Here is a 25,118-nt window from a genome sequence, read left to right on the forward strand (position 1 = left end):
CCTTCTACCACTGGAGGGCGCAAGAAGGCAGAATAATCACTCAGTTCCACTGGGAGGATCTCTGTACATCAAACTCAATGAAGTATGTAAATTAAGAGAACCTTAGTCACACATAGTTTTAAAACAAATATTGCTCTTGCTGCTTTAAAGTTATCTCTAGAGGGCTCCCCACCTCCATCCCAGGCTCCTAGGGCAAAGAAGCTCAGCCGGTCCCAGCACCCGGAAGGAAGCTCCCCCGCCACCATGCCAAGCTCCCAGAGCACAGAAGCTGAGCCGGTCCCAGCATCCGGAAGGAAGCTCCCCCACCACCATCCCAAGCTCCCAGGGTAGAGAAGCTGAGCTGGTCCCAGCACCCAGAAGGAAGCTCCCCCGTCACGATGCCAAGCTCCCAGGGCAGAGAAGCTGAGCTGGTCTCAGCATCCGGAAGGAAGCTCCCCCACCATCATCCCAAGCTCCCAGGGCAGAGAAGCTGAGCTGGTCCCAGCACCCGGAAGGAAGCTCCCCCCACCGCCATCCCAAGCTCCCAGGGCAGAGAAGCTGAGCAGTGCGGGCACCAGAAGCACACCCCCCCGCCCCCGTGGAAATGAGAAGACACATAAACAAGCCTCAAAAACAGACTTCTGGATCACCTACAGCAACCCCAAAGGGAAATGAGATGGAACAATCTGATACTCAACTACCTGGACTCTCTGAACTGGTAACAAAAAAGAATCTGGGAAAAATGAAATCAGAAATAATTACTCAGATAACAGCAAAGATTTTGCTCATGGTGCAAGACATGATTAATAAATCTAGGGAGAACACAGATAAAAAAATAGAGGATCTGAGGAACATGATGGAATCCCAACATAGGAAACAAGTGGAATCCATAAAACAGTTGCAAACAGATTTCCAGGAGATTAAAAACTCCATCGAAAGTCTGCACAGCAGAATGAACCAATGTGAGGATAGAATTTCACATATAGAAGATAAGATTGCAATTAGTGAGGAGGAAAAGAAAAATTGCTTTAAAATTGTAAAGGAACACGAGAAATGAATCCAGCAGCTGCTAGACGATGCAAAGAAGAATAACATAAGACTGACTAGAGTCAATGAAGAAAGAGAGAGTGCAGATGACATAAAAAAACTGTTCACAGAAGTGATGGCAGAAAACTTCCCAACGAGGGGAAAAGAACTTGACATACAGATAAGTGAGGCATATAGGACTCCAGCTAGCCTTAATCAAAAAAAATCTACACATAGGCATATAATAGTTAGGATTCCAGAAATACAACAGAAGAACAAAATTCTACAAGCAGTGAGAGAAAAGAAACAAATCACATACAAAGGAAAGCCCATCAGAATCACAGCAGACTTCTCAATGCAAACCCTCAAGGCAAGAAGAGCTTGGAGTGATGTATTCCAACCCCTAAAGAGCCTCCAACCCAGGTTGATGTACCCTGCAAAGCTATCTTTCAAAATTGATGGAGAAATAAGATACTTTCATGATAAAGAGCACCTCAAGAACTTCATGAATATCAAACTGGCACTCGAAAATATTTTAGACAATATCGTAGGAAAAAACAATGAGGATCACAACCCCAGGAAACCCAGCAGAATGAATCCATTGGGCGTGACAAATTAAATGCAAAGGGGGAGAATCCAACAAAAGAAAAAGTCATGACAAGGCTTTTAAAACTTTTAACTTCATCTCCCTAATGAGTGTATAATTCAATCTTGTTATTGTACTGATTACTATTTTTCTGATTCTAGAGTTGCACACCTTTCCTTGTGTTGTACTGGCTATTTATCATCTTCTTATGTGTACATTTTAATTGGGTTGTCTATTAATGAGCTCTAAGAATTCTTTATGTATTCTGGTCATAGGTTATATGCATTGTAAATATGGTCTGTTTAAGGATTACTTTTCATTTTAATGATATCATTTAAAGTTCTAAATTTTGATGGAATCTCATTTATCAATTTTTTTCTTTTATACATCATGTCTTTTGTATCCTAGGTAGTTCTTGCCTACCCTGAATTCATAAACATTTTCCCTTATAATTTCTTCTTAAAGTTTTATACTTTTAGGCTTTCTTATTTAGGTTAATAGATCCCTTCAAGTTATTTTCATGCATGGAAAAAAAGGATTGAGGTTAATTTTTTATATACGGATACCAGGTGTTCTAGTACCATTTGCTGAAAACACTATCTCTTCCTGGGCTCTTGAATTGAGTTTATATTCTATAAAATGCTAATGTTAAATAATCTTTCAAAACTCAGTGGACCATATATGTATGGTTCTATTTCTAGATTCTGTTTTATTCCAATGATCTATATGTCTTTCCTTACACCAACACTGCCTTGATTACTGTAGCTTTAGAAGAAGTCTTAAAATTAGGTACAAAACGTCTTCCAACACTGTTTTTTTTTCTTTTTTTTTAAACTTTTCTAGGTCCTTTGTACTCCTACATAACTTTTAAATTTCAACATCCAATTCTTCATTTATAGCAAGTATACACAGACCTGAATTTTTATGTATAGCTTGTGTTTTCTAATCCTGCTAAATTGAAATACAAGTTCTAGGGGCTCCTAGAGATTTCTTAGTATTTTCTCTGTAGATGATCATTTCATCTACATATAAAGATTTTGCTTCTACCTTGCCAATCCTATCCTAATTGTGTCAGTTTATTGCCAGACTATTTTGGTTTGGGCCTGTTTCAAAGTTAAATGGACAGATAAAGAGTAAGCATATATGCCCTTGTTCCCCTCCTTAAGGAGAAAGCATTGTATCTTCTCCATTCATATAAGGCATTCTCGCTGGAAGTATGGAGTACATGTCTTTAATCTGTTGAGAAGGTTCTGTTCTACTTCTAGTCTCCTGATAGCTTTTACCATGAACAGCTGTAGAATTTAGTCCAATACTTTTTCTCCAACTAGTGACAGGATCATATGGCTTTTTCCTTTCCACTGTTAAAAGGGTGCCTTTTGGGGGTGGATCTTCCAATGCTGAACCAACACTGCCATCCCTATAACAAAACCACTTTCTACATGCTGCCAGATCTGACTTCTAAGAGTTTGTTTTGTTAAACAAATTTCTATCTATGTTCATACTTTTATCTTCTATTATATCTTTATCCAGTTTTAGGATTAGCACAATGTTGAGTTCCTAAAATGAGGGGAGAAGTGCTCCTTCTTTTTTCTGCTTTAATTATTTGATATAATTTATCAGTTAAAATGTATATGAGCCTGCTGTTGTCATATAGGTAGGTTTTCAAGCTAGGAATATACTTTCTTTAATAGGTGCTACTCAAATTTTATATTTCCTCCAGAGTTAGTTTCATTAATTTGTCTTCCAAGGTACTTCTTAGAAATTCTCAAATTTATTTCAAAAAAGATTTTTGTAATATGCTCTCTATATCCTTTTAAATTCTGTAAAATCTGTGGTAATATCTTCTAGCTCTTGATATTGTAATTTTAAAAATGTATAATTGATATTGTGTAACAGGAAGAAAAGGTCTAAAGGTGCAGGGGAAGTGGGGGGGGGTAGGGGAAAGGAAAGAAGGGAAAAGAAAAAATATGAGAAAAGGAAAAAAAATGGAAACAAAATCTTTGCAAATAGGGAAGGGTGGAGAGGGTGAAGGGAGGGCAGGGGAAGGGGGTAAAAAAAAGAACCAAGATACTCATGTAATGGTACAAGATCCCAATGATGAATGTAACTGTATTTTATACCTAAAATATACCAATAAACTTAATGGGAAAAAAACAAAACAAAACAAAAACAATGCAAATGGTCCATCTCTGTAGGAATTTAAGAGAGTCAAAGAAGGCAGTTATTAATGGGACCCCTCAAACCCCAACTGAGGCCCACCAGCATCCTCTCAGAAGTCTCAGGAGCAATGGTTTAGGGCTCTGCATTATCCCCTTGCTGTGAGGAGCCTTCTGGTGCCTGTGATCACTGTGGAGGGTGGATGCATGCCTGGGTCCGGACTTGCACAGGACTCCTCCACTGGAGACTTCGTTCCAACACTGGTGGCTTTGTGAAGCAATTCGAACGAAGGCCCTGCTCCCCACACAAGGTCAACACTTTCCTGACCTACACACAAAGGGTCCACTAAACACCAGGGCAGGCTCAACTTCTAGAGTATGTTTTCATCAAACTGTAGAAAGCCTCTCTCCCTCTGTACTGGGTTCTTCTACTCTTTGCATCTTGCTGTCCTGACCTAAAATCTCTCACTGCTGCACAGAGGCTGAATCAAATACATACTACTTGGGGAAAGCCAGCAAACATGCACAGGGACGTATCCCCAAGGCTGCCTTTGCAATGCCACATTATATCTGCCAGCTCCGCCTCCCAGGCCTGTGGCTTTGGCCTCTTTCAAGGGTTTTCTAGAGTTACAACCATGCAGTACTAATGAGCTTCAAAGCAGCAGCTTTGATCAAGCCATGGGACTCACTGTTGAGAGCTGTAAAAGCAGGGCTGCCTGTGACCCCCGGATCATGGGGACATTTTCAGAGATATCCACAAGTTGAGGTGCTGGAACAGTATCCAATCTCGTTTTCTGATGGTTAAGAGACAATCTGGAATCTCCTTTGATCCACTCATGTCCTTATAAAATCCTGTGCAGCACCAAGTCTTAATATAATGTCTCTCAGCATTCTCTTCTTTCAATTTACTCTCCTCCTATTCTTTCTCGGGTCTTTGGTATGTTAATAGCAAACATCAAGAACTCCTTCTGCCCCCAGTGTCCATCCTCAGAGGTCACTGTCACAATGGCACAGTGAGGCACCAGCCAATACCTGTTTCCCATGACTGCTCAGCACAGGGCTAAGAGTGCGGATGTCAATGTCGGGCAGCCCCATGTCCCAAGGCTGATAACTAACAGGGACAATCCCTTCACCACACCAGGCTGCACTCTGCTCATCCCACACTGGGAGCGCTGCAAGTGTCTGCTCTGTCCAGTTTGAGAGGACTGGGTGAACAGATGCATACAAAGCCCCCAGCACAGTGTTCTGGCATCCAGTTAATGCTCTATAAATATTTACTATTTAGTATTGCAAAGCCCTTGCAAATCCTGGTTACAGAAGACCTTTCCTACCAATCTGCACAATGGATGCAACTCCCTCATCTAGCAGCTCTTGCCCTGTGGTCCATAAAAAGGGCACAGATCCCTCACTGGAATACTGGAATTTTATTGTTACCTCTAGTGAATTTGTCTCCAAATTATAAAAAGAATAGTGAGAGGGCTGGGGATTTAGCTCAGTGGTGTCGCCACCTGCCTCGCAAGCGCAATGTCCCGAGTTCAATCCCCAATACAAAAAAACAGAATAGTGAGAGTTGTATATATTTGCAGTAAAGTCTTTCAGTAGGAGACAATGTCTAATCACCTATTACTTCTAAGAATAAAGGTTACCCTTTCCAATCTAAAACACGCTACCCACACAATATCCTTCTCAGAGTAACCAGAAAAGGGCGCGACTGCACCGTGTAGGGAATGCCAGGTCGCCTTCCCAGGGTCAGTTGCTCGGAGAATTGCTGATCCAGCGACACTATTTTCTTGATAATTGCCGGAGGCCTAGAAGATGGAAGCAGCTTTTCACCAACCCCTTTAGTAGGCACTGCCTACACTTATTATTACCAAAATAATTTCTTCTGTGATTTTCACAGGATCTAGATTCTAACTGCAGACTAGAAGATCTGAGTTACCTGAATGCCAAGCTGAAGTTTCCTCAGTATGCTTAGTTTGATTCCCTTGGCCTATGTCCGGTGGAGGTGAACACAGTGCCTAAGAGGATGTTCACCACCCCACACTGCCTGCTTTCAATCCTCAGCTCTGACACTAGCTGTGTGTAAGTGACCTCAGGTCCTTCATCTGTAGTGTGGGAACAACCAGAGCACCTGGATCCTAGGTCACTATGAGGATCAAATGAGTCAGGATGTGCAAAGGGCTTAGAATCAGGTGTGGTGTTCAGTGAATGCTCATGCAGCGTGAGGCTCCCTCAACTGCCACCCTGCAGGTTTTCCTCTCAAGCGCTGTCAACAAGGGAAGAAGACACTAAAAACTGTCCCAGTGAAAGCAGCCTGACAAGCAGCCTTGTCAATGGTTTCCATTCTACTTGAAGTCAACACTTCTGGCAATGGCCACAGGAGAGGAAAAGGCAACACAAAATTCCGTAAAATTCCAATTGGAAAGTGTTCTTATTTACCTTAAATTTTAGTTTCAGAATCTCAGGGTGGTTAGAAACTCATGTATAAGAAAATATATGACTCAAATAGCTGTCAATGGCTCATAAGCAGCCCCCCCAAAAGTTCCCATACTACTGAGAGTGTCATTGACAGAGGACACTGGGGTGCTTTGGTGGAACCAAGAAATACTGCCGTGCCACCTGAAACAGTTGACCCATACACTAAAAATAATCTTGCGTCACACATTTACACATTCCCAGCAAGAATACTTTCCCACTTCCATCGTTTTCACAGATCTCTACTCATATTACCTGAGTTCATTTTTATGAATTTCCATGATTTTTCTTTCCAGCTTCTGTGACTGCTTGGGGAAAATCTCAAACTCACTGACGTAATTCTCAGGATGCTCATCAGGATCAAAATCACCAAGCTCGGCTGTAACCAGTAAAAAATGAAGAAAACAAGATTAAAAACAACACCATAAGCAGGATGCATATGGAATGTCGCCTGCCATCCAAAAGAAAAGCTTGGTTTATTCTCCCCCAACAAAGTGTATCTGTGCCCATGTGAAGACCACAACCCAAGTGTCTAGACCAGTGACAGGAACCTTTTAGGGTTTTTAATAACATCAGCTGCTGTGGCATGCACACCATAGATTTGCCACCCACTGGTCTACTCTCTAGAGACTTGAACTCAGGGTCAGATTCAGCTGTCTGACTTTGGGCACCGGTCAGTCTCTTCTGTGTCTCCTTCTTTTTATCATATATTAAAGCAATTTACATCAGTGTTTCTCAATAGGGGCACTACTGCTACTGGAGAGGTTGAACAATTTTATTGTTTCAGATTTCCTAAGGAATTGTAAGATACTTTGCATTTCTACCCTCCAGGCACTGAATCTTAGTAGCACAATCATTGTTACTGTGACAGTTAATCATGATATCAATTTGATTGGCTTAAGAAACTCCTAGGAAATTAGTAAAGCACCCTTGTGGGCAGTATGGGAGGGTCTTGAGGTCACGACCTTGAGAACTATATCTTGTCCCTTGCCTTTTTCTCTCTGGCAATGTCCCTCTGCTTTGCTTCCTGGCCTCCATGAACTAAGCATCTTTGTTCCACCAAGCCCTCCTTCCATGATGTTTCTGCCTTGGAATCAGCAAACCATGGAACCCTTTGAAATCATGAGCCAAATTAAATCTCTCCTCCTTTACGTTGCAAGTGTTAGGTATTTCGTTCCAGCAACAGGAAAGCTGACCAATTCAATGACCATCAGGAATATCATGCCCAAAAGTTATCCAAAGGATACAAAATATAAGACAGGAACATGTTCAAGAAATCTATTATACAATATGGTAACTAAACTAAAAAATATGTATCGTATATTAAAAAATCTTCAAGAGAGTAGATTTTAAGTGTTCTCATCATAAAAATGATAAATACATCAGGTAGCACATAGGTTAATTAGCTCAGTTTAGTCAATTAACAGTGTATGTCTATTTCAACATCATGTTGTATGCTATAAATACATACAATGCTTATTTGTCCATTAAAAATTGAAAAACAACCTGTCAATGCTGCCCCAGTATTTCCAATATTCACAGAATATCCATCTATCCCGAGGACCTTCCTCAAGTTTCTGTTCACAGCTCATCATCTCTGAGTCCAGGAATTCCCTGGCTGGGCTGCTGGCTCTGAGGTTTGGGCAGTGTGGCTCATTCAGTGAAAAAAATCACATGAAGGAACCTAAGGGGACTGCACTTAAAAATAAATGGCTTGCTCTTCAAATTAAAGAGTATATACCTAAGTACAAAATAGCACACTAGATTAAGGTGTTGCCTTTTACCACAGGGAACCTCTGGAGAATCTTCCAGGTTGAAAAGAAATGCCTGCACTTCTCAAGTACCTTGAGGGCCTAGGAGAGGTGGGTGCCCAGCCCACAGCCCAGAGGAGCAAAGGTGATGTCTGGCTATGGAACACTTTCTACAGATTCCACACCTGTGAGGAAAATGAGCCAGAAAAGCAAGGATCTCAGACAAAAACAGGAGACACAGCCCAGGAGAGGAGAATAAAGATGGTGAGAAAACTAGTAGAAAAACCTTTTCACCAACATGACTCTGAAGTAGGAAAAATTAGTCTGTCTGGAACATATCTGAAAAATCACATGCAGCTCTGTAACTTGTATCTACTGTTCCTTTATTGTCAAGTCATCTAACAATTGTTAAACAAAGCTCGTTAATGCTTCTTAACAGAATTCAAATTGCTGTTTTACAGAAAACTTAAAGATGTGTATTTACCAAACGAGAAAGGGTTTTTAAATGAGACCCAAAATGGTACTGATCATAGGATGGAAATTGATTCATTTGATCATACCAAAGTAAATATTATTGATCATTAAAAGACATTATAGACAACATTAAGAGAGATGTAGAGTTGAAAGAAAATATTTGCAAACTCGAAAGTTGGCAAGGGCTAATATCTACAATAAAGAAGAAATCCTTGCAAATCATAGAAAAACGGGCAGGAAAATCAATAGAGAAATGGTCAAAGGACAGGAACAGGCAATTCACAGGAGGGGGCTAACGGTTGGTGTATGGAGAGATGCCAAAACTCATTAGTAATCTGAAATATGCAAACCAAAACAAGATGTCACTTTGCATGTATAACATTGTCAAACATTAGGAAATTGGCAGAAACACAAGGAAACAAACACTTGTGCACTTCTGGGGATTCTCAATACATGTAGTTCTTCTAAGGAGCAAGGTGGGAGTAGTTAGCCAATATTATGACTCAGAAATCCATCTTCTGGGCATATTTCCTAGAAAAATTTTGGGTGAAAGAAAGAATATGTGTGAGGTGTTTTTGAATCATGGCATCAGTCATGATCATCACAAGCTCCTCAGGTATTTGTGGTTGGTTAGACTGATATGTAAACCACGGGAGATGCCCCCAATAGGACAGCTGTGGTAGTTAGAAGCAGAAAACGATGTTCCTAGCAACTCCTAGCAACGTAGAGAGTTCTCCAAAAACAATATTCTGAGCATAGAAAGGAAGAATTAAAAGAGTCTGCGGCCCCACTTAATTTGTGAAACTCACACGCAAAACCAATAGTAATTATTTGATAAGGAGTACACCAAGGCAAAGATGAATCTGAGCCCAACTGTTGCCTTTAGAAAAAAAAGATCAGAAAAATGGAAATCAATTGATCAACAGATGGGCCCAAGGGGACCAATAATGAGCAGAAACCATGAACTGATGATTGCAATCTAAGTTGCAAAAGAAGTACAGATAATATGCCATGCTCCCCCCCCACATGCATGTACATGCATGCACACACACATGCACATGTGTGTTCCTCTCTGAGCTGGCTATGGACCTAAATACTTAGGAAATGATCCAATCCAATGCCTGCATTTTCCATAGACAATAAACCACCAATATAAAGCTCAGTCACCTTCAGAGCACTGTTCTAGGGGATATTCCTCTTTCCAGGAAAACTGGTGAGGTACAATACACTTGTAATATAAATACTACAAAGAGAAGCCTGAAAATGCCAGAAAAAAATAGAAAAGCAATGCATGGTGAGTGCACAGGACCCCAGATAAAGGACATCGCATCCCCAGATCCACTCCTTCAGGAGTCTTGCTTGGCCTACACTTGCCAGGTCAGGGCCAGCCTGAGACTGCTCATAGCAGGGACCCAACCTGTGTGTCCCTCCATTTGGTCACAGACACATCACAATGATGGTTTATTTACTTGTCCATCTTCCCACAAGGACATGTACTTCAGTGTCTGCCACCCAAGAGCTACTCAATAAGTGCTTGGAGAACCACGAACACATAGCTGAACAAGGTAATGAGTATCTTCCAAACAGGCAACTGATTTCTCCCTAGTATACAGGGATCAATTGAGGCAAGTACCCTGACTTAACAGATTTTATGGAAAAGTTACTATGTGCCACACACAGGAAGACTGCAGTGAAAAGGGTTCCCTGAGACTCATTGCTATGGGATTGGATTCTATGTAAGATCTGGAATGTCCCCCAAAGGTACATGCATCCGAAGTTGGTCCTCAGGCAGGCGCCACTGGCAGGTGAAGGAAACTTTAAGAAGCAGAGTGCAGGTGAGAGGTATTTAAGGGCACAAAGGGGACTGTGGGACCTGGCCTCTTCCTCCTGCTTTTTCTCCCAGCTTGTGCTGAGGTGAGTAATTCTGCTCTGCCACAGGCTCTGGCCATAATGTGCTGCCTTGCCTCAGGCCCACAACCAGCAGAACCAATCAACCATGAACTGGAATCTCCAAAACCATGAGCCAAAATACACTTTTGCTCTTTATAATTTGATTACCTAAGGTATTTGTTAACAGTGGTGAAAAGCTAACACAGGAGGAAACACGAAAAAAGCCCAGACCCAATTCAGCAAGATAATTTCAGGCACTTACAAGACAACCAAGCAAGGAGTGTGGGAAAGAACGATAGGCAGGAAGGGGCTGCTTCAGACAGATCAGGAAGATTTCTTTGAAGAAGGAACAAGAAAGACATTTTTATCAGAAAAGGATATAAAATAAATGGATTCCAAGAATTCTGTGTATTTGTTTTACAACTTGTATTATGAAAGAAAATGCACTCTGCATGTATTGGATTTATTTCTTGGATTCAGTAACTATAGGCAGCAAAACCCTGCTCAATTTCTTTTTACACACGCTAAATGTACTGAATCTTTTAAGAGTGTTTTAACACTCTCCTCAGAAGGACAGGAGCAAACTAGACAGGGAACCCTCTCATGGCTCCTGCTGTCTAATCAGGGACCCCACCGCCCTGTCACTCTGTGAGCATGCATGGTTCTGACAAAGCCCATCTTTTTCTGTATTTGTTCTTGACCTCCAGAACTGCCTGCATATTCACCTTGACCATCAGATAAGATCTAAGAAGCTTTTACTGAACTTGCCCCATGTGACCTGGAGAGAAGAATGCATTTTAGAGACAAAAAGGTCCTTTTGAGGTTGGCCTTCTCCAACTTTACTTTCTTCACAGTGTGTGTGGTCTGTGATAACATCCATGAGGATGAATTAGGGCCATGCTTCTGGATGGAGCCTTTTTGACTTTATTTCAAACATAACAGAGGATGGAGAGCTTTCCATTACAGATCTATATTGAGCTTGTCCTTGGAGACGTGACAATAATTCACTAATGCTTAAATGCATTCTGAGATCTTCATGCGCTACCCTGCTGCTCAGATTAGTATCGATTCCCATTTCCCTCCAGAGACAGCTCACCTAACTAGCAATGCACCCTCTTCATCAGTAAGGAAGACAGAATTGCGTTGTTTAATAACCCTTTGCTCTGGGGTGAAAGAGGTGGCTTTCAGAAGCATGCTCTCCCCGGAAGTGAGAAATCCACCCCTCCTAGCAGCACCACACTGCTGGCCACTGAACACTGCAACATCCCCAAGGGGCTTCACAATGCTGCCAAAGTCTGCTATGCAGTGTTGGATATCTCCCCAGGGAAGAGGAAACAGCAACACACAAAACCCACTCTGGAATTCTCAAAGAGCAACCACACCTGGGAATGGGACAAAGGAACCATTTCACAGCTCAGGGCATCCCCAGGGGCAATGGTGGGCACAGCGAGATTCCCAGGAGAAAGATGAGATTCTCTCTTAAGAAGAGAATGCAGTCTGGCATTGTGATGGGCATCTGATTGTCACCTGTGACTCATTTTGGCCCATTACCAGCTCCTGCATTCTTCTTACTAGACCCATCACAAAACTGATAGACTCTCAGTGATGTCTCTCTCTCCCTTTTCCCTCTTCCCATTTCCCTCTTCCTCCCTTTCAGCCCCCCCACCACTCCTAAACGTGTCCTTAGCATTCCCTATGCAAATGGTTGTCATCAGGGTCCCTCCAGACAGGCCCTGGGGCCAGCTGCCTTCCACCAAGCCCACAGCAACAGAGCCCCCAGGCTCCCAGGCAGCCTTAGGTCCTGGAGGTCCCTCCCCTGGATGCTGTCAGGAGACAAATTCAGAAGCCACCCAGGTCAGTATACTTGCTGTTCCCTGGGTCCCCATCCCTAGGCATGTTCAACCCTAAAAGAAGACTAGCCACCACTGATGGGCTTGTGAAACCACAGTGCCCAAGGATGAAGTACACCAGGAGTTAGAAAACTTGAGTAATTTGTCGATGGTGAAATAACCAGGAAAGGGGAAGAAAGATTCAAACTGAGCTATGACAGACTGTGAAACTGCTGCTCTTCTCACTTCTTACATGCATGGCTAGAAAAGCTATGGAATTAGACATGATATACATGCACCCATACATACACATACACACACATAACACATGAAATGTGTGTGTGAGGTGGTCAGGGATGGCCCCTGTTTGAAACCTACCTTCCTGAACATGTTTCTCTCTCCCTATGCCTGTTAGGTCCCACACCTGGTGATTGGAGCTCAGACCACACCCCTTCTGAGCTTATGAAACTACAGTGCTGCTCCTTTAAAAAGAGGCTGTGGAGCTCTGATGTGGGGCCTGAAGGGTGCTTGGTGCCATTTCAGCCCAGCTTCCTACCAGGACCCCACCGGCTCAGGAGGAAAGCTGAGGGAAAGCAGGGGACTGTGTTGCCAAGTACACAGTCTCACCTGGCCTCCAACCACAGACACAGACAGGATGGCTCAGTGAGGCTAAAGGGAGGCACCCACTGTCAAAGCTCTACAGCCCAGTGCAATAGTGGCAGTGGGGGCTTTGAAGCCAGACTCACCTTGAACGATACAGGCACCCAGGTAGGCGGCATCAGAAAAAGAGCACAGCAGTCGACCATGAAAAATATCACGTTTAATCTGCAAATACAAAAGATACCTGCAACACAAGAGGAGAAAATAGTTGCCCTTAGCTTTGGCAGAAGCCTGGAGGAAGGGGAGGGATGGTTCATACAGTGCTCACCTACATCCCCAGACCCCTACAGTAGCTCAGGGGAGCAGCTCAGACAGGCCAGGCCTCTCCGAGACAAGCAGAGAAAACGTCGGGGGCTTCAGGGCGTAGAAACCCAGTGTCTGTGCCCAACAGATTCCCTCAGCCTCCAAAGAGGACTGGGGGAAGCTGCAAGAGACACAGGGCTCAGCAACCACTGCCCCGGACTGACAGCCACACCATCATCACCCCCTCAGGCCCCTACTGCCAAGTTCGGTTTGAAATGGAGAATCAGGAAACACATTTAATTCATGGAACGAGACCAGCCTGTCACCTCCCAGCGGCAGGCGGACTCACATCCATCGATCAGGAACAGGCATGATGCTGAAGCTAGACAGGCAGCAGATTCACAGCAGGGTCAGTCCCTGTGCTCCTCCCGCCTCAGCCCACCTCTTCCCGGGGTGGCAGACTCAGGAGCCTGGGAGGCCAGGCAAACTTGCAGTCAGAGGAGGGGCTGGGGAGGTGGAGGGCAAGCAGGCTCCCTATGGCAGGCAAGGGTCAGCCAGCACACAGCTCCAACCTGTCACCTCACAGAGAGGCAGAAGAGATTTGTCCAGTTTCTCAGACTAGATTTACAAACAAAACCTTTGACTTTTAAATGCGGTGCCATTGTTTCTACGAACACTGTAACATGGGGGAAAAAAACCCAAAAACCTTCCAGGAGTCCTCAGCCTGCAATCTGCAGGCTTACCTTGCCCCCATCCTTTTTGTGTCCTCTGCTGGGCAAGCCCTCTACAGATTCCCTAGTCTTTCTCAGCTAGGTTAATTCATTTACTGGGGCCTGGGGTCTATTGTTTCTGATCAAAGTAAGCTTCTTCTGATGCTTATTTTAGCATTTAACTCCCAGAAACCTATTTATTATTCTTTTCTTTCCATGTTCTTGGGAGCTGGGGCACTTCTCAGCCAGTCCTAGTTACCACTGTGGGACGGTTCATTGTATGTCAACTGGACTGGACCATGGGATACTCAGACATCAGCTAAACATCATTTCTGGGAGTCTGTGAGGGCATTTCTAGAAGAGGTCAGCATGTGAACTGGCAAACTGAGTGAAACAGAAGATCCTCCCCAGGGTGGGTGGACACCATCCAGCCTGCTGAGCAACTGCAAAAAACAGACCGAGGAAGACTGAGTCCACTCTGATCGTGAGCTACGACACCCATCTTCTCTTCCTCTAGACTGGAAGCTAGCTACATTGCAAGTGTACACCTCAGGCCTTTAGACTATGCACTGACTTTCCTGGGCGTCCAGCTTGGCAGACCCTGAGACTTCTCAGCCCCCAGAATCATATAAGCCAATTCCTTGTAATAAATGCTGATTGATCGATAGATAGCCAGATAGACAGGTAGACAGATACAGATAATCCAAGATAGGTATACCATTGGACATTTCTCTGGAAGACTCTGACTAATACACACGTCCAACGCTTCAGTGATTTGATCTTAACTCAGCCTTATAAGGAACAACATGCAGGAGTCTCCTTTTAAAGGCAAAGAGGGCGGTTTAGCATCCTTGGGTCCCAGAGATTCCACCAGTCCTAGAGCACTGGAGCCCAGGACTGTGAGGCACTGGTTCAGAGAACCACAAGGGAAGGACTGAAGGACTTGGTGGCTAACTGGATTTTCACTCAAAAAGCTTTTAATTTCATAGCTGCTTCCTGCTGTGTTCTGTGCTAGGCACTGGGGACACAGCAGAGGCTCAACTGACACTCTGGTCTCATTTTAGTATGGAACTGTATGCAGGGAATATAAAGTCCCTAATAAATTTTGTTTTCATTTTGGTGTGCATTTAATCAATGGAACAATATTATACTTGGTAGGAAAAGACCCAAACTAACTCCTAAGCTAATACCACCTTGCTTTGATGAGCACATGAATCACTGAGATACCTTGTTAAAATTCTGATTCAGTAGGTTCTGGGGCAGCATGAAATTCTATTTATTTTGAACAGCTCCCAGCCAATGCTGTGTTGCAAGACCATACTCTGAGTAATAAAGTTTTAAATCTATGCTTCTCAATTCCAACTGTACATTAGAATCATCAGAGGGAGTTCTTAAATACCAAGGACATGGGTCCTAGGATCCTACCTGAGGCCTACTTAAACCAGAATCTTGGCCCTCACCAAAACTTGCATAGGAATGTTCACGGTAGTATTATTCATTATAGCTAAAAAGTGAGAACAACCCAGGCTGGGGATTTTAGCTCAGGGCACTGCGCCTGCCTCGAAAGCACAAGGTCCTGAGTTCTATCTCCAGTACCGCAAAAGAAAAAAAAAAGTGAAAACAACCCAAACTGCCCACCAACTGACAAATATATAAAGTGAATGCAATGTATCCATGCAGTAGAATATTATTCAACCATAAAGATGAATACTGATAAATGCTACAGCATAGATGAATCTTCAAAGCATTATGCTAAGTGAAAACAAGCTTGGGGGCCGGGGATTTAGCTCAGTGGTTCCAGTGCCTACTTTGAAAGCGGAAGGTCCTGAGTTTGATTCCTGGTACCAAAAGAAGAAGAAAAGAAGCCAGATACAAAAGGTAACATATGATACTATTTATATGAAATGTCCATGAAAGATAAATCTACAGATACAAAAAATAAGATCCTTGGTTTTCAAGGACTGAGTGGAGTAAAGAATATAGGATGACTTGATTACCAGGCTTCCTACTAGAGTGATGAGAAGGTTCTGGATTTAGATCACAGTAGCAGTGACACAAACCTGTGACCATACCAAAAACCACTGAATTGTACGCATTAAAATCTGCTAAAATAAACTAATGCTTTTCAAAATCCAAACTGTCTCAAAGTAGTGGTGCTCAAATCTTGGCAGAATTTCGAATTATCTAGATTTATGAAAATATAGATTGCTGGGCCCCATCCCTGGAGTTACAGGGACAAGGACCAAGAATCTGTAACAAATGTCCAAATAAGGCTGTGACTGGCTTGGGCCTCACTCAGCCTGAAGACCGTGGCCCGAGGGCATTAGAATACCAAGGTCACCCAAATACTTGAAATGGCCAGATCTTTAAAGACTAAATACCAGGCCAAATGCCATGAGGTTAGTTTTTTTCCTAATTGTTGAATGTATGCATTGAAATGAAACATTCATTTCTACTTTTTGATAAATTTGGTAGTGAAAAACAGTTTAAACAACTATTCACATTGAGAGGTTTGAGGTCTAATTCCATAACTCAAAAATCAGGTTTTATGAAATCAAGTTTCACAGTGTCACAGCTTGGTTCTTTGCTCTTATCAGTGATCTCCAGAGATAATTAAGGATTATTGTGGATTCAGTATAATCCACTAGGGTTTATCATAGCTTCAGGTTCAGGATGCTCATTTTTTAAATACAACAGCCATCAAGAATAATACATCTTTCTTTATTGTCACTTCAGCACGAGAGGATTAGGCAACCAAAACACAAGAGGATCTGGAACATAAATTATGGTGCTGCCATTAATGATACTGCTTCTTTACTAAAATGAATTTAAAGATTGTTCTCACTAAAAAAATTAAATACAATACGCTTTTGGTTACATTCAATTGCGTATAACATTTATAAAACTCCAGAAATCTAAAGAATTATGAAATGATTGCTCAAATGGAATGATAAAGGGAAGATGAAAAATTATTTCAAAAGCCTTTTTATGAGCATTTTTCTTGCTCTGCCCACTTAAACCTGCCTTTTTCTTAATATTTCTTTATTCCTTAAGCATGGTCCTAAATGCAACTTTAATTTCTCATACACTGGATTAAATTTGTCTCAAATTTTAGGTTGACCTGAAACAAAACAACAACTTGCCATACAATAAAAAGCCAAATGCTTTCCAAACAAGGGTTTAAACCATATGTACCTGGGGCACTCCACAGCTTCTGAAGTGGTTTGGAATCCTAAGGACTGTGCTGACCAAGAAATAAAAATGTTCTACCTGGAGAACCATCTTAATTTTCTTTGGAAACATCAAATATTCACAATATTCCTTTATTCATACCTGAGCTCATTCATCAAAGGCAGGAAAACACTAGCAAATTTAATTGGGAGGGGATTAATTAGGGTTAGTCACTAAAACTTTATATTCTTTTATTCTTATGTGGGACCTTTTTCATCAAGAACAAAAGATTCATCCTCAATTTATATTATGACATATTCAATTCTTATTGTCCAGACAAGACTATAAAGAAAACAAATAACAGAAGAGAAGCATTAGCTTTTTATTTCATCTTCCTAATTATACTGTTAGCACCCTTGGGGCAGAACAAATTATCTCCCTCTCCCAACTTTCTCTTGTTTTTTTTTAGCTCATAGAGTCCATCCCCAGTGAACCAAAGAAGAATTTATCAAATAAATAAAAGTCTAAAAGCAGGCCAAGACCACATAGTGTATAATTCCATTGATGTGAAATGTTGAGAGCAGGCGAACCCAGAGAAAGAGTAGGTAGGTGGGGGAGGGCAGTAGTAGTAGGGGCTGGGGGAGGGCAGAATGGAAAGGGGCTGCTCCTGGGTACAGGGTTTCTTTTCAGGGTGATGAAAATATTGTGGAACTAGAAGGTGCGGGTGGTTGTCCAACCCCATCAGTGTATGGATGCCACTGGACTGTACACTTTACAATGGTGAAATTAATTTATGTCACATGAACTTTGCCTCAATAAAAAGAAAAGCACAGGCCAGAGTGCAAAACAACAACCACCACTTCCAGTGTCCATGGTCCATTCTCCCGCTATTTCACACTTACACAGCTTTTCTCCACCCTTCTAACACCCCCTCCCCCCACATAAACCTTACTTTGGCTGTGGACACATTAATAATAGAGAACAGAGCCATCTGCTACTTCCCAAAGTCACCTCAGCACCACTAGGGTCACGCTTTACCAGAGACTCCAAGAAAGCAAAATATCCAACAACCCAAACTTCCTCTCCAATGTTCTTTACCGCTTGTATTTGCTTTTCTGTTGCACCTGCACCTGAGAAAATTATTCCAAAAGGTGATTCTACACAGTGCTTTGTAGGGGTCACCAAATCAGAGCCTCATCAAGTGATTCAGGGAAGCAAACCCCCCAGAAGGTGGACTGGCTGAACCCCTGCAGAGAGGAGACTGGAGCCCTGAGGACTGGAAACTTTGGAAAGTTGTGCTGAGAGAGTCCTCAAGAAAAGGCAAGCCTGCCTCTCAGTCAGTTTAGCAAGAGGAAAGCAGAACAAGCAGCTGTCTGCCAGCTCATGCAACCTCGTTCCTTCCAGAAAGGCTTAGTTCTGAGAAACAGTTCAGGGATCCCTTAGCTATAAATTTCCCATGTCCTAAAGACTCTGGTCTACTTATTTTTAGAACCCCATTGTCAGATGTTTTCAGAGAATACCTCCCCCTCAAAACCACTGCTTTTCTATGCAGCTAATTACACTCCCAATGACAACTGTTTGAACAAGAAATTCTAAGACAATTAAGTGTAAGAGCAGCATTACAAGCCAAAATGCTGAGTCCAGCACCTGCCTCATGGAGATGGCCTCTAGACAAGAAGCACATGGAGCCTGTAAGACGCAGAGGCCCTGGCTGGCTAAAGTGCAAGTTAAACATATGAACAAACAAAAAATACCTTGTGAGCTCTTCTTTAATCTTCAATGGTTCATGTGGGTAGAATTTCACTCTAAAGCACATGGTGTATGGTGGATGAGCTGAAACATCATAAAGAAAAGGCATGAGATAAGTAGCAAAAGACCATGGACTCAAACACACACAGGAGCATTAGCCACAAAGCCTCACACACTTGCCTGCGGCAGAGACAGAGGAAGGGGCGAGGAAGCAAGCAGAAAGTCCAAGGAAACAAAGCAACAACAAAACTCAGAGGAAATGCTCAACAGGACACCCAGGGTAGATGCAGGATACAAACAAGCTAGCAGCAGGTGCATCTTCCCACCTCACCATTTCTTTATCCTCTCCAGTGCCAAAAGACACCTCCTCCTCTGATCAGCCCACCCCCTGTGACAGGCAAATTACTCAACAGCACCACTCCTGGTTTGGGGCTCATGAAAGATTTTAATTCAATGAGGTGGGAAAATGTCACTATACACGACCAGCTTTACCAAAGGGATGGCACCCTTGGATTAAAATTGAGACTTAGAAAGACAGAGTCAGCCAAGCACAGATGTCACTCTGGATTTTTGGTCTTATCTATGTTTGAGGCAGTTGCCTGTCTGACAATAAATGCTGTTATAATTTCCTAGTTTGTCTGAAGCAAGATCCTACTGCATAGACTGCTATTGTAGTCAGGTTCTTCAATATCCAGAATTCAAATGACCAAGATTTTCAACATCTTCAATTATAAGGCCATTACTGACTTATAATAAATACATACAATAGAAGTGAGATGCATTCAGATTGCAGTGAACAAAAAAAAATGAGCACCTTAAAGTCAATGAGATATGATAACTAGAATGACTATTCCCGCCAATCTGATCCACTTGCTCATTTGCTTCTGTATTAGTAAGCTACCCAGGATCAGCTCCGACCACATCCAAATGAGAGTATCCTCCCTACACTTCTCTTAAGTAGGGGTTGACTCTCCAGCCAACTCTGCAATGTCTCAGGTTATTCTGGATGTAGACACATTCTTTATGCAGAAAAAAATCATCATCTTCAAAATATGAACATATAATGGAGATCATTTAATGTGGAAAATAATTATTAAAAATAATTTGAAAGAAAGTATCCAAATCATAAGAAAACAGTCACATTTTGTTATCTCAGCAGAAAAAACTAATCACACACACACACACACACACACACACACACACACGAGTTGGAACTCTTCATGTGATGCCTTACTTCCTTACCAGCAGGTTTCCTAACTATGCTTTTGCTCCTAATTTGACCCTGTGTTCCCAGGTTTAAGAAAAGAAACATTTTTTTTCTGAAATGCTATGAGAAAATGAACAGTTTCTGTATAGCAGAGAAACAACTTAGAAAAATGCAAGTGATTCTCAAATCATTCATGTTTCATGATATCCAGAAGTTGTCTTAACTCAAAATATTTTACTTTTGAACATCCCCTAGATTTCCTTTTAATTTATTTAAAACACCATCTTCAAATAATTAAAATTAACGAGTTTTCATTGTACAACCTCTGGATTGAGGCAATTTTTATAAAAGAACAGAACATAAAATGGGATTAACATGTAAGAGAAAAGGAAATTTTTCTCCCTTTCTCTCTTTTATCTTCTATTAAAGTCTTCTAAATTATTACATATTTAAATACAACCAATGCAGACAAATGATAGATACACATATACATAGATAGATACACAGATACACAGATACATAGATAGATACACATACACAGACAGATACACAGATACATAGATACATAGACACATAGACAGACACATAGACAGACACATAGACAGACACATGATACACAGATAGATAGGCAGGCAGAAGGTGCCATCCCCTTTCCTTTCCTCAACTGTGTCTCCATTACTTCCCCTCTGGCTCTCAGGTCTCTCATACCTCATCCCAGTACCCCCAACCTCTCCACTGTTAACAACTTCATCCACATATTCTGCCACATTTGCACCTTTACACAAATACATGTCAATCTGATTATGTATATGGAGAGACTTTACAATTTATTTTCTCAAAATGAAATCATACCATACCTGTCTCTCTTGTTTTTCTCACTGAACTTCTACATCTTGCCATCCCTCCAGGACAGTGGTAGAAATCTACCTCATTGTTTCTAATGGCCTCATAGTTCATAATATAAATAAACCAGAATTTACTCAACTATTCCCTTTCAATTATCATTCAGATTTTCTCTATTTTTTGCCATTCTAATCATCCTAATATATAATCTATATATTCATGCATAGATCACGAAACACTCATCTTTTATTTATACTTCCATAATACAGACTCCCACAAGTTGAACTGATTGATGGATCAATAGATATGGGGAAACGTTTTAAAGGAAATAGCAAAAATAAAATCAACTGACTAAAGCAAAGTTAGGGGAAGGAGAATCACAGACTATGTCCCCCAACTAGAGCTGTCTTTTTTGTACCGTCTGGGCAGTGTATCTGCTTACTGTGCCCTGGGGTTGGTTTCATTAGGTGTCTGAGTTGTTTCCATTCCAGCTCTTCCTAAGTGCAAGGCTGAGGTGGAGAAGCCAGGGCCAGCTCCCCAGAACACCTCCAAGTGTATGGAACCCTTCCACCTCCATTCCACTACCTGCCTGAGGATCCAGCCACACCTCATGCTTCTCCCCTTTGGAGTGCCCAGCATATGACAGCTGGAATGAAAAGGCACCTGTGTTCTGACATCTCCCTCTATCCTCCGGCATGTGGTCACTGAAGAAATTAATACATGGTACTAATGATATGTTCACCACTGGACCCATTAGCAAAGGAGGACAGGCAGCTGGTGCAGAAAAGTCAGGAGGAGGTACTTTTCAGGTTCAAAATTTTCTATTTGTTTTCTTCTATCATTACATACCCACAACGATGCCATTCAAACCCATGCAACATCATTTTCCCCATATGGTCAATAAAAGCAAAAGAATTTCCCTGTAAGTTCAAAGGAGCACTCAGCTCCAGCACAGTGGACCAGGAGGAAGCCCAGGGACTCGCAGTGACAAGAAGCTCAGCCTGGTCACCAGACCTGAAGACCACAGTGCTTGGGTACAAACATGTCAATCTAGTAACGGGTGACAGGATTTACACAGGTATGAACCTGTAGGTCTCTTTGCCGGTTATCCTCAGAGCTAATGAAAGATAAAAGAGTGGTGCTCTGCCTGCCTGGCTGCATGACAAATGCTGAACCTCCAGCACCGAGGCCAATTCTGTCCGAAGGGACAGCCAGGCCCTGCTGTCACTGTCTTCCCTGGGTTTCTCTGACAAGATCAATATACTGATATAGAAGGACTACAATCTGAATCACTACAGCAAGACCCAGGATGTAAATTCTGAAAACCTCTAGTCTTATGTCTCAACTTCTATTCTGCCACCTGAACATCTGGAACAAATTTAGGTTCTTTGGATTTGGTTAGAATACCCATAGTTATTTCCAGAGAGCAGATTAATTCACTCAATTGCCAAAATTTATTGAACATTTAATAGTTACCAGACACAATTTTAGATGTACAAATAACAGCAACTACGAAAAGACAAAAATCTGTCTTCCATGGAGGAAGCATTCCAGTGGGGCAAACAGGTATAAAAAACTGGATAACTGACATATGTAGGTCATTAGAAGGTCATTTGTTCTTCAGAGAAGAATAAATCATAGAAGGCATAAGAGAGACCCTCACTTGATTCCCTCACCTCATGCCCACTTCAACCAAATCCATGAATCCTTCTCTCTACTACTTTCCTAAAAACAAAACAAGGAAGGAATATAACCATTTAAATGCTAAGCTGTTCGACAAGGTGTGCTGTGTCTACCCTCCAGTGTGTGGACACTAGTTTGGGGTCAGAAACTGGCATTTCTCAGTGTGAGCACTGGCATATGCCCATACCAGCTGCATAACTGCTGAAAGGAGCTTCCTGAACTTTCCTTGGCTTTTCCTCCTTGGGATAAGTCAAAGGGCTTGAATGTCCCTGCAGAGAGATGCCTCTCCCCTGCAAGCTGCCGAGTGTCTCTGCCAAAGCAACCTCCATATTCCCTTATGCTCAGGCTATAGGGAAAGCGGGATGAAGTCAAGGATGACTCTTTTACCTGTGCCAAATATCTGGTGCAGAATCTGTAGATGGAAACATCTGATATGGGAGCTACCTATGGGCCAGTAAAACTCACACCCCATATGGGGACCCTATTCCAACAGTGACATCATGAATGAAAAAACATACATGAAAAAACATGGTGCTAGACGGGCTGGCATGGTCATCTCACGATGGTCTATCCCTAAACCTGAGACTCACAGTTCAGCATGCATGGAGGGCACAGAGGGTGCATGAGTCCCAGCAGTGACCTGGGGCAAGCCACTTACTTCTCTGCTTCCTGCTCTGGGAGAGAAGATGGCACCAGCTGCACTGTCCTAGAGGTGTTTGGACAGATCCAGTGGTTTCTGGTGTGTGCTCACAGGGAATGAATCTATATGTGAGGTTCTGCTTTATTGGGATAAACACTCCTACCAGAAGAAGAGAAGAAAACAGGAGGTGGAAATGGGAGGGAGGGGATGGGAAACACTGAATTGAGTTCAACCCAACAGCTGTAAAACGTTTACTCAGCCATGTAAGTGCTAAAAACAGAGAATACCACTAAGTACCAGAGAAGGGAAAACATGTGAAACCCACTTTAGAAGTGCCAGGAGCATATAATCACTCTGAGAACATCAGAGCTCTTTCCTTCTCACCCAGTGCCCGATGCCTGCCAGACAGGGCTGAGGAGGCCAAGTGTCTCTTCTGGGCAGCTCTGTGACCCCTTTTTACATCAGCAAACCCCAGGTATTGTCATTTCAGTAGTGGGTTAACACTGACAGCGTGGAGAGAGGGACATCCGTTCATAAAGCAGAGACAGACTTTCTCATCTCTGCACTGAGATCTTGCCCAGAAATGGAGCTGGGCAGAGGAAATGATTATTTGAGCAGACTCTGGGTGGAAATGAGAAACATAAGTTTCTATTTTTAACTAATAGCCTTATTCAAATCTTTCTAGAAACAAATAGGAGTATTTTGAAAAAGAAACATCACTTAGAAGATTTTCTTAAAATGCAGAAATCTTCCTCTAGCCATCATAAAAGCACAGAAAAATAAGCCTAACTTTAGGAATATGCATATACAGTCTTATCTCTCTTATGTAATTCTGGCTTACAGCCAGGAAACGTCTCCCCCAATCTGGAAACAGAGATGAAGCCAGCAGCCTTGGCTTGGGCAGGTTGCAGGGCGATTCCTACTTCCGGAACACATCTTGTACCTCTCTCCTTTGGACTCTTTGGAGAAAAACAAGTTTGGTCACTTCCGCAAAATAATGAAAAGGGGTTGGTGCTGCAGACGGGACCTCTACCACCTACAGATGTGAGGCTTGCTTTCCAGCACAGTCTAAGCAGGTATGTGGACTCCCAACCTGTACTACATAACAGACGCCTTTTTATTCCTGAGCAAATGAATATCTTCCCTCTCATATTTTTCTGGTGAGGCCTTAGAGTCAGTACTGAGGAAGGGATCCCACGTCTCTCTGTCCACATGGCATGCACAGTGGTACTCACAGCTGCATTCACGCTATGTCTAATAACAAAACAGTGCAAAAGCACACACTGCACACAGGCAAAATGACGCTTGAGTAGCAATAAGGCAGAGCACTGCTCACTCACTCACCAGCAAGTGAGGATTCCTGGAATATGTGCAAACAGTCCACCCACAGAGAACATGGGCTGCACTGACACCTGCTCTCTTCGACTTAGAAATGATTATTATCATTTTCCAACAACTGTTGCTATTAGCAGCATCCACACAGTGATGATCCCTCATCGCTCTTAGGAGATGATAACTCCTCTGCAGCCTCTGCTTCCAGAGGAGAGATGATGTTTTGTGTTTAATTCATCCACCCTGGTTATGGTTCTCTCAGGTGTTTTTATCACACACAGGCATGCCCACACATACACAGGCATTAACTGAAGTCATTCTAAGAACTCACTTAGGAGACACTGGGATACTCAGCAGATGCCTCACAAACACATGGTCTCTAAGCTCTCTGACTGCTCCTGCCTGTGCTGGAGCAGCTCTGACAGAGACTCTGAGGTCTCGCAGTTCTACCCTAAAGGCCATCACTTGAACACATCCCTGTGACCAGGCAAAACTCTCCTCCTCTGTTTCTTCATCTGAGCAATGAGAACTACACTGGAACCAACTACAGACAGTAGGCACCAGCAAACATTTTCTGTAAAGGTCAAAAGAGTAAGTTGTTTTACTTTGGGAGTCTGAAGGTCTCTGTCTCAGCTATGCACTCAGCTATTTTAGTGCAGAAGTAACCAAGGGCAATATGTAAATACATGGGTATGGCTGGGTTTCAAAAAATAC

The 25,118-nt window shown here is 42.5% G+C and overlaps 1 protein-coding gene across 6 annotated transcripts in view; it reads right to left on the reverse strand.

Moving 5' to 3' along the window:
• The window catches only part of Frmd3 (FERM domain containing 3), a 293,817-nt gene that overhangs the window by 100,561 nt on the left and 168,138 nt on the right, over positions 1-25,118 (reverse strand). For all 6 annotated transcript variants that reach the window (XR_015448771.1, XR_015448770.1, XR_015448768.1 and 3 more), the window contains exons 4-6: positions 18,705-18,783; positions 12,913-13,010; positions 6,478-6,601 (exon numbers count right to left, since the gene is read on the reverse strand). Coding sequence is in view for 2 of the 6 variants with exons in the window: in XM_013078760.3 (XP_012934214.3) it covers positions 6,478-6,601; positions 12,913-13,010; positions 18,705-18,783 (301 nt within the window). In the remaining 4 variants the exon portion in view is untranslated. The remainder of the gene's footprint in view (positions 1-6,477; positions 6,602-12,912; positions 13,011-18,704; positions 18,784-25,118) is intronic.

Source organism: Heterocephalus glaber, unplaced genomic scaffold (assembly GCF_053883595.1).
Source record: "Heterocephalus glaber isolate CG9 unplaced genomic scaffold, H.glaber_assembly_v1.0 deba00000546, whole genome shotgun sequence".
NCBI classification, from domain to species: Eukaryota; Metazoa; Chordata; class Mammalia; order Rodentia; family Bathyergidae; genus Heterocephalus; species Heterocephalus glaber.